Source organism: Corylus avellana, chromosome ca1 (genome assembly GCF_901000735.1).
Source record: "Corylus avellana chromosome ca1, CavTom2PMs-1.0".
Lineage (NCBI taxonomy): Eukaryota > Viridiplantae > Streptophyta > Magnoliopsida > Fagales > Betulaceae > Corylus > Corylus avellana.
This window is the reverse complement of record NC_081541.1, coordinates 24,897,199-24,910,561: the sequence shown is the minus strand read 5'-3', so window position 1 is coordinate 24,910,561 and position 13,363 is coordinate 24,897,199. Positions and strand designations below refer to the sequence as shown.

Sequence of the window (13,363 nt, the reverse complement as noted above, 5' to 3'; positions counted from 1 at the left end):
AGGTGGAAGAGAAGAAAAACTCAAACACCACTTGATCTAGCCTTCAGTTCCTTTCTAGAGCTTGTGCCTTTTTCTCGATACTTTTTCCTAAAGGCTTAGAGGTCTATTTATAGGCTTAGAAAAGACCTAAAAACCCTAATACAATCGTAGGCCAGTTTACCAATCCAACTACGAGACTGGAAACCTAAGCTGAGGTGGAAAAGGACACTTTCTGCATCTGGGCAGCGCAAATGCGCTCGATCGTAGGTTGGTGCACTCGATCGCATGCCTGCGATCGATCCTTGTGTTGGGTGCTCAAACATATGTTGCGCTCACGCCTACTTGATATGTGATTGAGCGCTGGTGCGCTCGATCCTGGCTGTCTTGCGCTCGAGCGCAGGTGCACTTGTTAAGTGCCAAAATATTCATATTTTAGCCCTTAAACTTATATGTGTTAATTCCTTAGTGTTGTTAGTTTATGCCATTTTATTCATTTTCTATATTTTCTGTATCTTTGTAGGCCTTTGGAAGAAAATAAAGAAAACCTGGAAGTATTGAGCTTAAAGAGCAATTTTGGAAAAAGCTAGAGGCTCTGGTAGTGCGATCGATCGCAAGGGACCTACGATCGAGCGCACTCCAAGCGAAATGACCAAACAAGCGCAAGCGTGCGCTCGTGTGCACACAAGGAGACTCGATCGCAGATGTGCGATCGAGTGCACACGGGGTGCGATCGATAGCACTCGTGCGTTGGAGAATAGTGAGTTGTGGCCAGAATTCCCTTTCCTTCCATATTAGGGTATTCTAAGTCTCACTTGTAATAGGACTAAACCCTACGAATTTTCTTGGTTTACTAGTGTTTCAAGGACTTCTAGAGGCCTATAAATAGATCTCTTAGCTTCTAGGAAAAAGTGTGGAGAAAGAGGCACAAGCTCTGGACAGGAACTGAAAGCTAGATCAAGAGGAGTTTGGGTTTTCCTTCTCTTCCACCTTTTATTTTGTTGTGTAGTTTCTGTTTTAATTAGGGCTAGATTAAAGCCCTAGTCATGACTATTTATGATTTCAATATTGGCGCCTTTGCTACAATTATATTTTAGTGTATTTAATTTGATTAATTCCTGTTATCTTGAATTCCTCATATGTGTTTGTCTGATCAACATATGCATGTGGTATAAACTAGTTAATTAAATCAATTTAAATGATCGAGTCCTGGGTTTAATAAGAGTAACAAAAGAAATCCACACCGGGTTCTTGGGCTAATCAACATGGGGAACTGGGAGTAGACACCCATGCCCTAGGCCTCATGTGTTTGTCGATTTTCACAAATTTATGCTTTCTTAAAGAATAACTTAGTAGACACCCATGCTAAATAATTTAAGAAAGAAAAGAATTAGAGTAGACACCCATGCCTAATTTGTTGCTTAGGGAGATCAATAGCTTAAGAAGTAGACACTCATACCCTTAGGTTAGCAAACATTAAATATACCGGTATAATTGGCGAATTGGCATATTGTTATTTTAATTAGTCTGATTAGTGGTAGATATCAAAACCCTAATCCTTTTTAGTTTTAGTTTATCTTTTATTTTATTTCTTTATATTAAATTCAATCGTGACAGTTGAATTTTATCTTTTAATTAAATAGAAAATTACTTCTAAACATAATTTAGCAATCCTCATGGGAATGATCTTGTAATTGCCTACTATACTATCGTTTGATCTTGTGCACTTGCAAGTAAAACATGCAAACTATTTGCCTATTAATTTAGGTGGCTATTTGGCACAACAGCGCTCAAGCCTAGATTGGTTGCGATCGATCCTATGGCTTCCAGCTTTTTCCCAATTTGTCTTTTAAGTCTGAAACTTGCTGGAAACACTTGCTTTTCTTCAAAAACCCTAAAAAAATAATAACACACAAAAAGGAAGCAAAACATCAAATAATAACAAAACTAAAAGCTTAACACATGTAAATTAAAGGGCTAAAATATGTATATTTTAGCACTTATCAAATATTCCAATTTAATCAATGCTATGGAAGATTGAAGATCAGACAAAAGTTTGGTGGATCCTTGTAAAAGACAAATCCATCAACAGTAAAATCAACGAGCTCAACTCAGTCAGCCAAAAGCAAACAAGAGTTTTTGATAGCTAGCAGCAATACTAAAAGGCACCAAGAAGCGAAGTGGACACATAGAACATGAAGAAAATGCCACTATGCTACCTACAAATAAAATAAGGCTCTTGTGCAAATACGTACATATAAGCTTTGCTAGGAATTTGTATTATGTCTTTTTGTTAAAGTTTTTGGTACTTGTGTTTCTGAAGTATTGTAAGCCTTAGGTGATTGTGCTGTGTTTTGTAGTCTCTCACTTTTCCATATAAAAGAATGATGTAAGTTGTGGAAGGCATCTAGCTTTTCCAGCACTTGTCTTGTTTTGTAAAAATTTCCTTCTTCTTTCGTAGCCTTCCTTTGTTCCTTCATGTTTTAAGTTTGAGTTTTCTCCCCTACGTAAATGGTATCAGAGCCTAGTTACTTGCAAAAATTCTCAAGGTCATTGTAAATTACTACTTTCAAGAGTCAATAAACAAGTTTTTATGGTTCGTTTTCTTTACAACAAATATTTCTATATCAGTTTATTTTGTTCTATCCAATTTATCATTTTCTTAATTATTATTGTTGTGTGTAGTTTCATTATTAGCCGTAGTAAAACCCATATACTTGTAATTGCGTCAAAGACCATTAGCCATTTTTAAGCCAATAATAGGCATATTGTGGCATCAAGGAGAATTCTTTTATTTGAAAAGGTGAAACGTTTACTTGCTCATGATTTCATTCAAACAATTCAAGAAAAACTTGAAGAACAAGGAGTCAAGATCAAAACGATCTTAAATTGCAACCATCAGAAAATTAATCTTCATGAAGGAATCCTGAAGCTGACAATTCTCATCAGTCATGAAGAATGGTTCGTTGAAGATATCAAATGGGGAGTCACTAATGAAGTGATTTTTCACGCCATATCAGCAGAACAATGGTGCCAGTTTCCTACTATGATAAAGACTATGCTATCTTATCTAGTAAAAAACATAAAATGGGGCCAATATTTCACCTTCTAGATAACAAGTTCAGTGGGATGGAGAGTCCGAGAAAAATTCTTTCAACCTTATATAATATGGTTACTAAAGGCCTCTAATGAAGAAGAATTTGAAGAAAGAAATATGGAAAATACTCTAAGTCTTGCTTATGTTGAAGAATATGGTCTATTGGGCTCAAAGTCTAGTTATTCTCTTCAATAAAGCAAAGGAAATTAGAAATTCACCGTTTAAAAAGTTCATGACAACAAATGGTAGAAGGCAGCTTTTTATTGAAGTTACGATTGATTAAACTCGGAGTCAAGAACAAATTGAACAAACGAAGAAGCTGCTTGAGAATATGGTGACAAGAAAGAATCTTGATCTACCATATAAACTGGAGTTATTGGCTGATGACATAGAATACCTACGTTTGCTAGATGACAGCCAAAGCTTTATTTCTTCACCTTCTCTAGACGAAGAAGATTATTCAAATTTAATCAACACTATGGAAGATTGACGATTAGACAGAAGCTTGGTGAAACCTTGTAAAAAACAAATCCATCAGTAGTAAAATCTGTCAGCTTACACTCAATCAGCAAAAGCAAACAAGAGTTTTTGATAGCTAACAGCAATAATATAAGGCGTCGAGAAGCGTGGTGGACACATTGCACATGACGAAGATGCCACTATGCCACCTATAAATAAAATTAGGCTCTTGTGCATATACGTACACATAAGCCTTACTTGGAATTTGTATTATGTCTTCTTGTTAAAGTTTTTGGTACTTTTGTTATATTGGTACTTGTGTTTCTGAAGTGTAAAGTCTTAGGTAATTGTGTTGTGTTTTGTAGTCTCCCACTTTTCTATATAAAAGAATGATGTAAGGTGTGAGAGGCATCTAGCTTTTCTAGCACTTGTCTTGTTTTATAAAAATTTTCTTCTTCTTCGGTGGCCTTCCTTTGTTCTTTCATGCTTTTAGTTTGAGTTTTCTCCCCTACGTAGGGCTTCACTGAATAACAGATTGAAGAATTAAAAATGAAACTGGAAATAAAAAAAAAATTTGACCTTTCCATTTGTATACTTTCTTCTCTAATCTCCGTTGTAAACATTTGAGTATAAATAAGATCACTACAAGAAATTAGGTCTTTAGGGGCGACTTTAAGTCGCCCCTAAAGACCCTAAAGTGGACGCTGTTGCCAACAGCGTCCACTTTTCGACCCTAAAAGTGTCGACCCTAATAGTCCGACCCTAATGATCAAATGTCTGATTATCAGGGTCCACTTAAAAGTCGACCCTAATGATCACTTTTAGCGTCCACTTTATCGCCCCTAAAAGTCACAATGTTTGGACCCTAAAGATGATGTAAACGGAAGCGAAAGTCGACCCTAATAGTCAAGCAATAGCGTCCACTTTTAGTTAACCATTAGGGTCGACTTTATGGACCCTAATGGCCCTTTTAAAAAAATAATAATAATAACTATTAGCGTCCAAATCAAAGTGGACGCTGATAGTTAAACCATTAGCGTCCACAAAAGTGGACGCTAATGGTCCTAAAAAATTAAAAAAAAACTAACTATCAGCGTCCACTTAGAGTCGACCCTAATGATGACTTTTAGCGTCCACTTTATCGACCCTAAAAGATACATGTGTTTGACTCTAAAGATGATGTACACAAAAGAATTAGTCGACGCTAATAGTTGACCATTAGCGTCCACAGTTGTGGACGCTAATGGTCCAAAAATATTAAAAAAAAATTGACTATCAGCGTCCACTTTGAAGTAGACGCTGATTAGTTGACCATTAGGGTCGACAATTGTCGACCCTAATGGTCCTAAAACAAAAAAAAAAATACGATCGATCGCAAACTTGTGTGCGATCGATCGCAGCATCAGTAGGTTTTCAAAATTTGGAGAAACCACTTTGCGACCCTCGCGATCGCACACTTGTGTGCGATCGATCGCATCATCAGTAGGTTTTCAAAATTTGGAGATCGATCGCACTCAATCGATCGATCGCATCAGTAGGTTTTCGAAATTTTGGGATCGATCGCACTCCAAGTGCGATCGATCGCAGCATCAGTAGGTTTTCGGAAAATTGCGATCGATCGCACTCCAAGTGCGATCGATCGTAGCATCAGTAGGTTTTCGAAATTTTGGGATCGATCGCACTCCCAGTGCGATCGATCGCAACAGCAGTAGGTTTTCTAATGATTTCCAGTTCAAGTGCAACAATTCACACAAATCATCAGTCAGCAAAAAGAGTCACTAATAGAGTAAGATCTTGATGGCTTAAAATATATCATATTTGTAGAGTGACAAATGACAACTAAAACGCCAAACTGCAGTCCATTCTTATCCATGCAACACATATCAATGATGTTAAAAATTAGACTTTTAGTCAGCTCATTATTTATCAACCCACTTAACTTGTCTCAAGAGTCATGGAGAGATGAAGACCACATGAAATTAGTCAAAATACAACCACCAACCTCTTGTTGAATGTGGACACCGAAATCTCCAAATACAATGTTCCCAGACGCATCTTTAGCATTAGTTTTCTGAATAAAATTCTGCATCAAAAAACAATAACATACTGAATTTTACTCTTCATCTTGGGGAAAAATATAATGAAGAAGTTATAAGATCTATGCAATGCAATGAAATGAACACAGGCAGTTTTTCACAGTATTTCATGAAGCCAAAAAAGAACTGCACAATTTAAATCACCTGATCAATTAATAGTATTCAACCCAAAAGCGAAAATATGAATTCCTTACGTAACTCACCTGCCGTGCTCCCTCTGCGACACAAATAACAGCCGAACCCTTTGTCTCAATCAGGTATTTCAGATGACTCAAAACACCATGAGGCCCGTGCAAATTAAAAGATACCTTAGATGTGCATATCAGTAGAATCAGTAACAGCTCACAAAGATAACTATCCAATTAATTGCTAGTAATAAGTACCTCATGAATCAAACATATGTCAATTTGTCCACTAGCTAGGGATGCATGCATAGCTATATATCTACTGCTACGGCCCATCAATTTCACAATGCCAACACCATGATAAGCATTGTGCGCCTAATAACAAGATTGAGGCCAAAAAAAAAAGTTCACTATGAAGAAACCAACACTAAAAGAATTCAGCAGGAAAACTTATCCGGAGAAACATAACTCCATGCATGGGCATATAAAATGCACGTAGAATACCTCTATAAGAAACATTGCATTTATGTTTAAGTACACAACAACATTGTTTGATGAATCAATTAATATATGAAATAATCAAACTAATCTAAATGCCCACAAGAAACATAACTCAAAATGACTAACCTCATCAAAATCATAAAAAATATGTGAGAACTGCCCCATTAACCAACCTGCCAAGGGAGAAAACTATTAAATATATGTTTTACAATTCATGGGCAGCAAAATTCCAAAACCCAAAATAAAGTACTTATCTGCATTCTCTTCCTTGCCAATTCATCCTCATAAGCAATTTGAGTAATCTACCACAATGAACCAATATATAATATCAAAGACAATGAAAATGAAACCCAAAATGATAGAGAAAGAGATACTAAAAATGTGTTTCTTCATGAAATATATTAAAGCGAGAACCTGCTTGGGTGGTTTAACTTTCTTGTACTCTTGTCATCATGCATACACTTAAAAATAAAATTTAGAAAGATATTATTACTCCCTTGCATTGTTTACTCAAAGTTCTTTAACCTTGATAACCATGTCAAGGGAGATTTACTAACTCAAAAGTTGTTGAACCAAAAATTTTGCGAATATCTTAATATAATATAAACCAAATAAAAAGTACCAACAAATATACATTACCAAACAGATCACGATCAACAAATAGTCAAATACACATTAGCAAATAGAAAGTACCAACAACTATCCAAATACATAGTATCAAAAAATATATCACAAATAGATGCTATCAAAGAGTACATCCTAAATAAAGTTATTCCAAAGCTCCCTCAATTGTTGGCTTCACTTGATGCACCTCCAAGCAAGCTCCCTCCAGACCTAAGAGAATAAAATTTCATATAATGATCAATAAGCTTTTTAACGATTACTTAGTATGTGTGTTTTTGTAAAATTAATGCATAGGTAGAGTTTCACTAACCCTCCAATACGTGACATTAAGAACCCAACAGTGGCTTTCAATTTGTTCGTTTCCTCAACGTTGGCTTGCAAATTCTCCCTGTACTGATGAAGTTCGATTCTAGTCTGTTAAAGCTCGCTTTGAGTATCTTCTTGTCTTTTCCTACACTCATCGTGGTTGTCGAAGTGGGTGAATGCTTGAGATGTTCTTAAAGGGGTAGGAATAAGACTGCATCCCATTCCTCTAACGTGCCCAGCTCGTCGGCCCCCTAGTACTTGTGTGACTATTTCTTGCATTCGGTCATCCACACTTGTTCCCTCCACATTGCCTTCCTCTAAGGCCTCACTGGTTGTTAATTCTTGCATTTGAAGCTGCACAAGTCCTAGTTGGCCTTAGTTTAATATATACTTCATGCAAGTTTACTATTCATGTTCTTCACTAATCAACTTAATGATCGGAGCGTAAACAGTTACTTACATATAGACTTTTGCATTTGTCGTTAACAAACTGTTTATCCTTTTTTCTTGTATGGGTAGCCTCATATAGTTCAACAGGATTAGGCTTCACTTTTGTTTCTTGTTCCTACACATAATACATATAATCATAGTTTACACTAAATAACGTTACTTTCATTAAATTATAGTACGAGATACTTACTTTTTTGTAAATGGCGTTGACAAATGAACAAGTCCCAGCTATGTGCTTTGTTTCCAATTTGCTTCTGTTTTTTATATTTCGTTTAGACTTTTTCTATGAAATTTGGAAAGAAAAAAAAAAACAAAATTATTCATAAAATGTCTTCAAGTGCATGCAAATTATATCAATTTGAATATTCTAATCAGTATAATAATATATATTTACCTTCCATTTACCGTCATCAAATGAGTCACATATTAGGTTCCACTGTTGAGGACCATACCCTGCTGGCACGTTTTCCCTCCCAATAGCCTTAGCCTTGGCAATCCCCTCATCATCGTCTTTATCAATGCCGTCAAAATATTTCTTGTAATGGTCCCTATACAAGTTCGAACGAAGCCTAGCATATGCACGACCCAATTTATGTTCAACAGCTTTGATGTGCTCGTATCGTTCCATATTCAGTGCGAAGTTTGACTGATACATAATAGATAAGAAAACAATGGTAAAAAATGTGTCACATTAATTTTCCATACGAAACATATTATTAAACATTACATTGATATTCATACCTGAACATGAAACAACAACTTGTTCTTTTCTTCAGCTGGGACCTTTTTCCATTCACCGTGCTGGAGTTCGCACATGTTACGAATAATCTCCCCAATCTTGCTTGCAAACCATGATGCATTCTCGCCTACAGGTGCCCGGTGTCTATTTGGGATGTTTAGCACTAAGGGACCATGCTTAAGTACGTGGTCACTCAACTTCTTACACTTGGCCTTACCCCTTACACTTCTGACAGACGTGGTAGCTGTTACGCAAAACATGGTAACGTAGTAAGTTATATTTGGAAAAATATATTGTCAAATGTCTATAACAAACCAAAATAATACAAAAATAACAGTTCATAAACATAAAATTCATGAACTTACAAGATGCAGTAGGGGCGGCTCCCTGTGAATCCAATCCTACCACTGAGTGAATAGGATTATTAGACTCATGCGAAGGATGCCCATCCACTGACTCGAGGAGGAGGGGGGGGCGAGGGCGACACTTGCATATCTGTACCACCAAACCCAGAATTGAGAGTCGGATTCTCATGCTCGTCAATAAGGCCCCGACCTTGACCTTGGCCTCGGCCTCGGCCTCGTGCTGCTGGAACACGTTTGCGTCCTGTTGTTGTCATTGTTATGATCCATCTGCTAACAAGTCAAAAACCACAAAATTATATTAGTCAATTTATAACCATATAGCATGTTCAATATTTTTGACAAACATACAATAATCATGCTAGTAAAAAATAAAAATAAAAACACCACAATATATATATATATATATATATATAGAGAGAGAGAGAGAGAGAGAGCATCAATTTCATTAAATATGCTAATACACTTTGTACTTACACCAAATTTGAGCTTATGTGTTCAACACATTTCATCATCAGATTCATATTCAGAATCTGTAGCACTATTACTTGAAGATGATTGTTCGTGTTCAGAGTCCTCTTCGTGTTCAGAGTCTATATCGTTGTCGCTACATAACTCCTCTTCGTCATCAAAGTTTGTATAATGGTCCTCGTCCGGCAAGTTATCGTTGGCAAACATGCTTGCATCAAGTTGAATATATAATTCGTCAATTGCTATTGTCGCATCATCTCTACGTAATTGAGTGGAGGCTTCAACATTCGCTTCATCAACAAAGACCATATTACCCCCAACACATTCACCTTCCTGGTATACGTCATCACGGAGTCTTTGGTCATCTTCTGTATTATCTCCCTTTTGTACTGTTGGAATATCATAGATGTCTCTATTGATCCACTTCTGCACCACTTTCCAATTACCACCCAATTTGGGATCATCCAAGTAAAACACTTGCGAAGCTTGACAAGCTAAGATGAACGGGTCGGATTCACACCATTTACGAGAAGTATTCACAATCGTGAAGCCTTGGTCCATTCGTACTCCTGTTGCACTCCCAGTGTCCCACCAATCACACTCAAACAAGTACACGAGATTTTGGCCAGGGTAACGTAACTCTAAAATATTTTTTAACTCACCATAATACTCCGTTATTGAGGTTTCGTCCTCACCTGAAACAGAAACACCACTGTTCTGAGTAGTACGAGTTTCTGCACATTCTTTTGTGTGATACCTAACCCCATTCACGATGCAACCTCTATACGATCTAACATGACGATCAGGCCCACATGCAAGATCATATAAGTGTTTTGAGTCATTGGCTGCAGTACGCCCACTATTGTATAAGCGTTTATGGAACCAACGTTCAAAGTTAGCTTCATGCTTTTTATCAATGTCACGGCCGCCTTCTCTTTTGATCATATTATAATGTTCACTGCATGAAAAATAAACGTATTGGTAAATGATCATCAACCCTACAATTATAACATGTCGTAACAAGTAAAACACAAAGGCCATTACTAAACTTACTCCAAATATGAGGCCGTTTCGTTACAATTGGTAAGCACATACCATCGTGCCCTAGCAAAATAATTAGCATCCAGTGTTACTAATTTAGCTGCTCCTAACGGCCGAACTCGTTGGGAGAACACATCCAAGCGCTGGCTCATTTCTACAACATCAACGTCAACATTTCTCCGTTCACGGTTCCATCTTGTCTCAATCCCCCGAAGGTACCTAGAACAGAAGGTCAAGCTCTCCTCAGCTAAGTAACACTCGACAATAGACCCCTCTGGACGCGCTTTGTTACGCGTCCACTTCTTATATCTTCCAAGTTCTCTTTCGAACGGATACATCCAACGGTTTTGTACGGGACCAGCAAGGCAACTCAAAGAAAATACTTCTAAATTATGACGTAGTTTCAAGCTTGACCAGTAAGGCAACTCAAAGAAAATACTTCCCTTCTTCCAATTCAACACAACATCTGTGTTCTTTCTCTTTCTCCCGCTTGTTTTTCCAAATTGCAAACCCTCAGCATCTCTTAGCTGTTTCAACAATTGACTTTCAGACAATTCTTCAGGTTGCAATCTATGCTCCTCTGTACCATCGAACAAATCTCCTATTTTGCGCCATGGATGCTCTTGAGGAAGCCACCGACGATGACACATGAAGCACACCTTATGCCCATACTTCAAATACCTGAACGATGTATCCTTATTACATACTGGATATGCAAGCTTTCCAATTGTAGACCACCCAGATAATTTTCCATATGCAGGAAAATCATTTATAGTCCATAGTAATGTCGCATGCAATTGAAATGTCTCTTTCTTTGATGCATCATACACGCGTATGCCTTCATTCCATAAATCTTTCAAGTCATCAACCAATGGCCGCAAATATACATCAATATTCTTTCCAGGATCTGAAGGCCCTGGGATAATAAGGGGCAACATCAAATTTGGACTCTTCATACACATCCACGGAGGGAGATTGTACACCGTTAACATTACTGCCCATATGCTATATGTTGTACTCATATTACCATATGGGTTGAAACCATCACTTGCTAAGCCAAGCCGCACGTTGCGGGAATCACTTGCAAACCACTCATGTCTTTTATCAAACTCTTTCCATACAATAGAATCGGCGGGGTGTCTGAGAGTATTGCCATCATCTTCTCGACCTTCTTTGTGCCACCGCATTTCCTTGGCCATTTCTTTTGTCATAAACAACCGTTGTAACCTCGATTTTATTGGGAAATACCGTAAGACCTTTTGAGGAATATTACTTTTTCTGCCTTTGCCATCAATCCATCTTGAATTGTTGCACTTTGGGCATACCACTTTGTCTGCATGTTCTTTCCAAAAAAGCACACAACCATTCTTGCATGCGTGTATCTTATCGTAACCGAATCCCAAGTGTCGCCTAAACTGTATTGCTTCTCTATACGAGCGTGGCAATGTCTCTCCATCTGGGAGGGCCGTCTTTATCAAGTCAATCATCATATCAAACGCCTTGTTACTCATGTTGCAAAACGCCTTTATATGAAGCATCTTCAGTATAAAAGCAATTTGTGTAAATTTCTTGCAGCCTGGATAAAGTTCTCGTAAACCATCTTCCCAAAATTGGTAGAAGGAGCTTGTTTGTTCGTGATTATCAGTTGTGGGGCCCTGTGAAGTAGAGGATTCTCCGATGTTAGCATCAACAAATGTCCCCATACATACATTGTCTAACAATTCTTCAACTGCATCAACCTCCTCCATCATTTCACTTGTATGTGTGTGCATGTTTGTAGAAGTATTTTCCGTAAAATGATCTTCTTCCCCGTGAAATATCCATCTAGTGTATGTCGGAGTAAATCCATTCATATACAAGTGACCCTTCACCTCGCTAATATGAGAATAATATCGATTTGCACAATCACAGCATGGACACTTTGTCATATCACGTGAATCAACTGATTTAACTGCCATTCCCATGAATTCTTCCACACCTTTTTGAAATCGCTCTGAACATCGAGTACTTTTCCGCATCCAACTCCTATCCATATTGATGTCCCTATTAAAGGTTATTCGTTACGTACATGTACGCACACAAGGGAATTAGAAGATCAGATTCTTAAGAATTGAATTAATAGAATTAAATGGGAGGTCTGTTCTCAAATATTAAGGGGGGGAAAGTTTAAAAGGAGCATGGGTAATGAGAGAATTCTAGAAGTGGGTTACTAGTTTAGAACAAATATATACGAAATGATGCTAGCTCAATGCGATGTTACCTAACAAAATATTCTAGAAGTGGGTTACTAGTTTAGAACAAATATATACGAAATGATGCTAGGTCAATGCGATGTTACCTAACAAAATATTCTAGAAGTGGGTTACTAGTTTAGAACAAATTTCTATTTGTAATTTATTTACTAGTTTAGCTCAATGACAGTTTTACATTTTTTAGAGAAATGTTAGCGGTCAATAAGTTTTTGATATTTGGCTTATATTCTCTTACACACTCAAGAGATCAACTATTAGACTTATGTAGTCCACCATTGATTTATGTGGAGTCAACATAAGTCCACAAATCTAATATTTGATTTGTAAGATTAAATTGACTAAATATGGGAAGAATGGCAATGCTAGGGCAACGAGGATGGGTTAGGTGTGAAAGAAACCCATCCATGTGGAGCTAGGGACAAAATGAAAAATTGATTTGGAAGTATTTGATTATTGTCGGGAAATGATTATGCGGAGATAGTACACATAACACAACGTGATTTGACCAATTGATTTTTTTGACACGTGACAAATGGCCCACTAACGAAAATACATAGAAAGATTGATTTTAAAGTGTCAAAAAATACAAGGACTAATTTTACCATTTTAAAAACTCAAAAACACATGGGCCACTTTCGTATTTAACCCTAATTTTAAAGCCTAATATTAGCAATTACATGAGCAAAGTTCCAATAAACTTTACTTTACTTTAATCCATTAATCCATTAAACTTTACTTTAATCCATTAAACTTTACTTTAATCCATTAAACTTAACTAATCAGAATCAGAGCAAACTGCGATCGATCGCAGGATCGATCGCAGTACCAGAAACCCAATGTGAGGAACAAAGCAAACTGCGATCG

At 37.1% G+C, this 13,363-nt stretch overlaps 1 protein-coding gene across 1 annotated transcript; it reads right to left on the bottom strand.

Annotated features, from left to right (window-relative positions):
* Nucleotides 1–5,450: 5,450 nt before the first annotated feature.
* On the bottom strand, nt 5,451–6,088 carry LOC132176620 (ATP-dependent 6-phosphofructokinase 5, chloroplastic-like). The gene is made up of 3 exons (XM_059588883.1): nt 6,012–6,088; nt 5,832–5,936; nt 5,451–5,615 (listed from the first exon to the last, which is right to left on the bottom strand). The coding sequence occupies exons 1-3, from the start codon at nt 6,060–6,062 to the stop codon at nt 5,478–5,480; spliced, it is 294 nt and encodes a 97-aa protein (XP_059444866.1). The 5' UTR covers nt 6,063–6,088; the 3' UTR covers nt 5,451–5,477.
* Nucleotides 6,089–13,363: the final 7,275 nt, after the last annotated feature.

Coding starts and splice junctions, on each gene's coding strand:
- LOC132176620 (XM_059588883.1), bottom strand. CDS start 6,062: ATGCATGCATCCCTAGCTAGTGGACAAATTGACATATGTTTGATTCAT. Junction 5,937..6,011: donor ACATATGTTTGATTCATGAG/GTACTTATTACT, acceptor TGCACATCTAAG/GTATCTTTTAATTTGCACGG. Junction 5,616..5,831: donor TCGCAGAGGGAGCACGGCAG/GTGAGTTACGTA, acceptor TTTTTGATGCAG/AATTTTATTCAGAAAACTAA.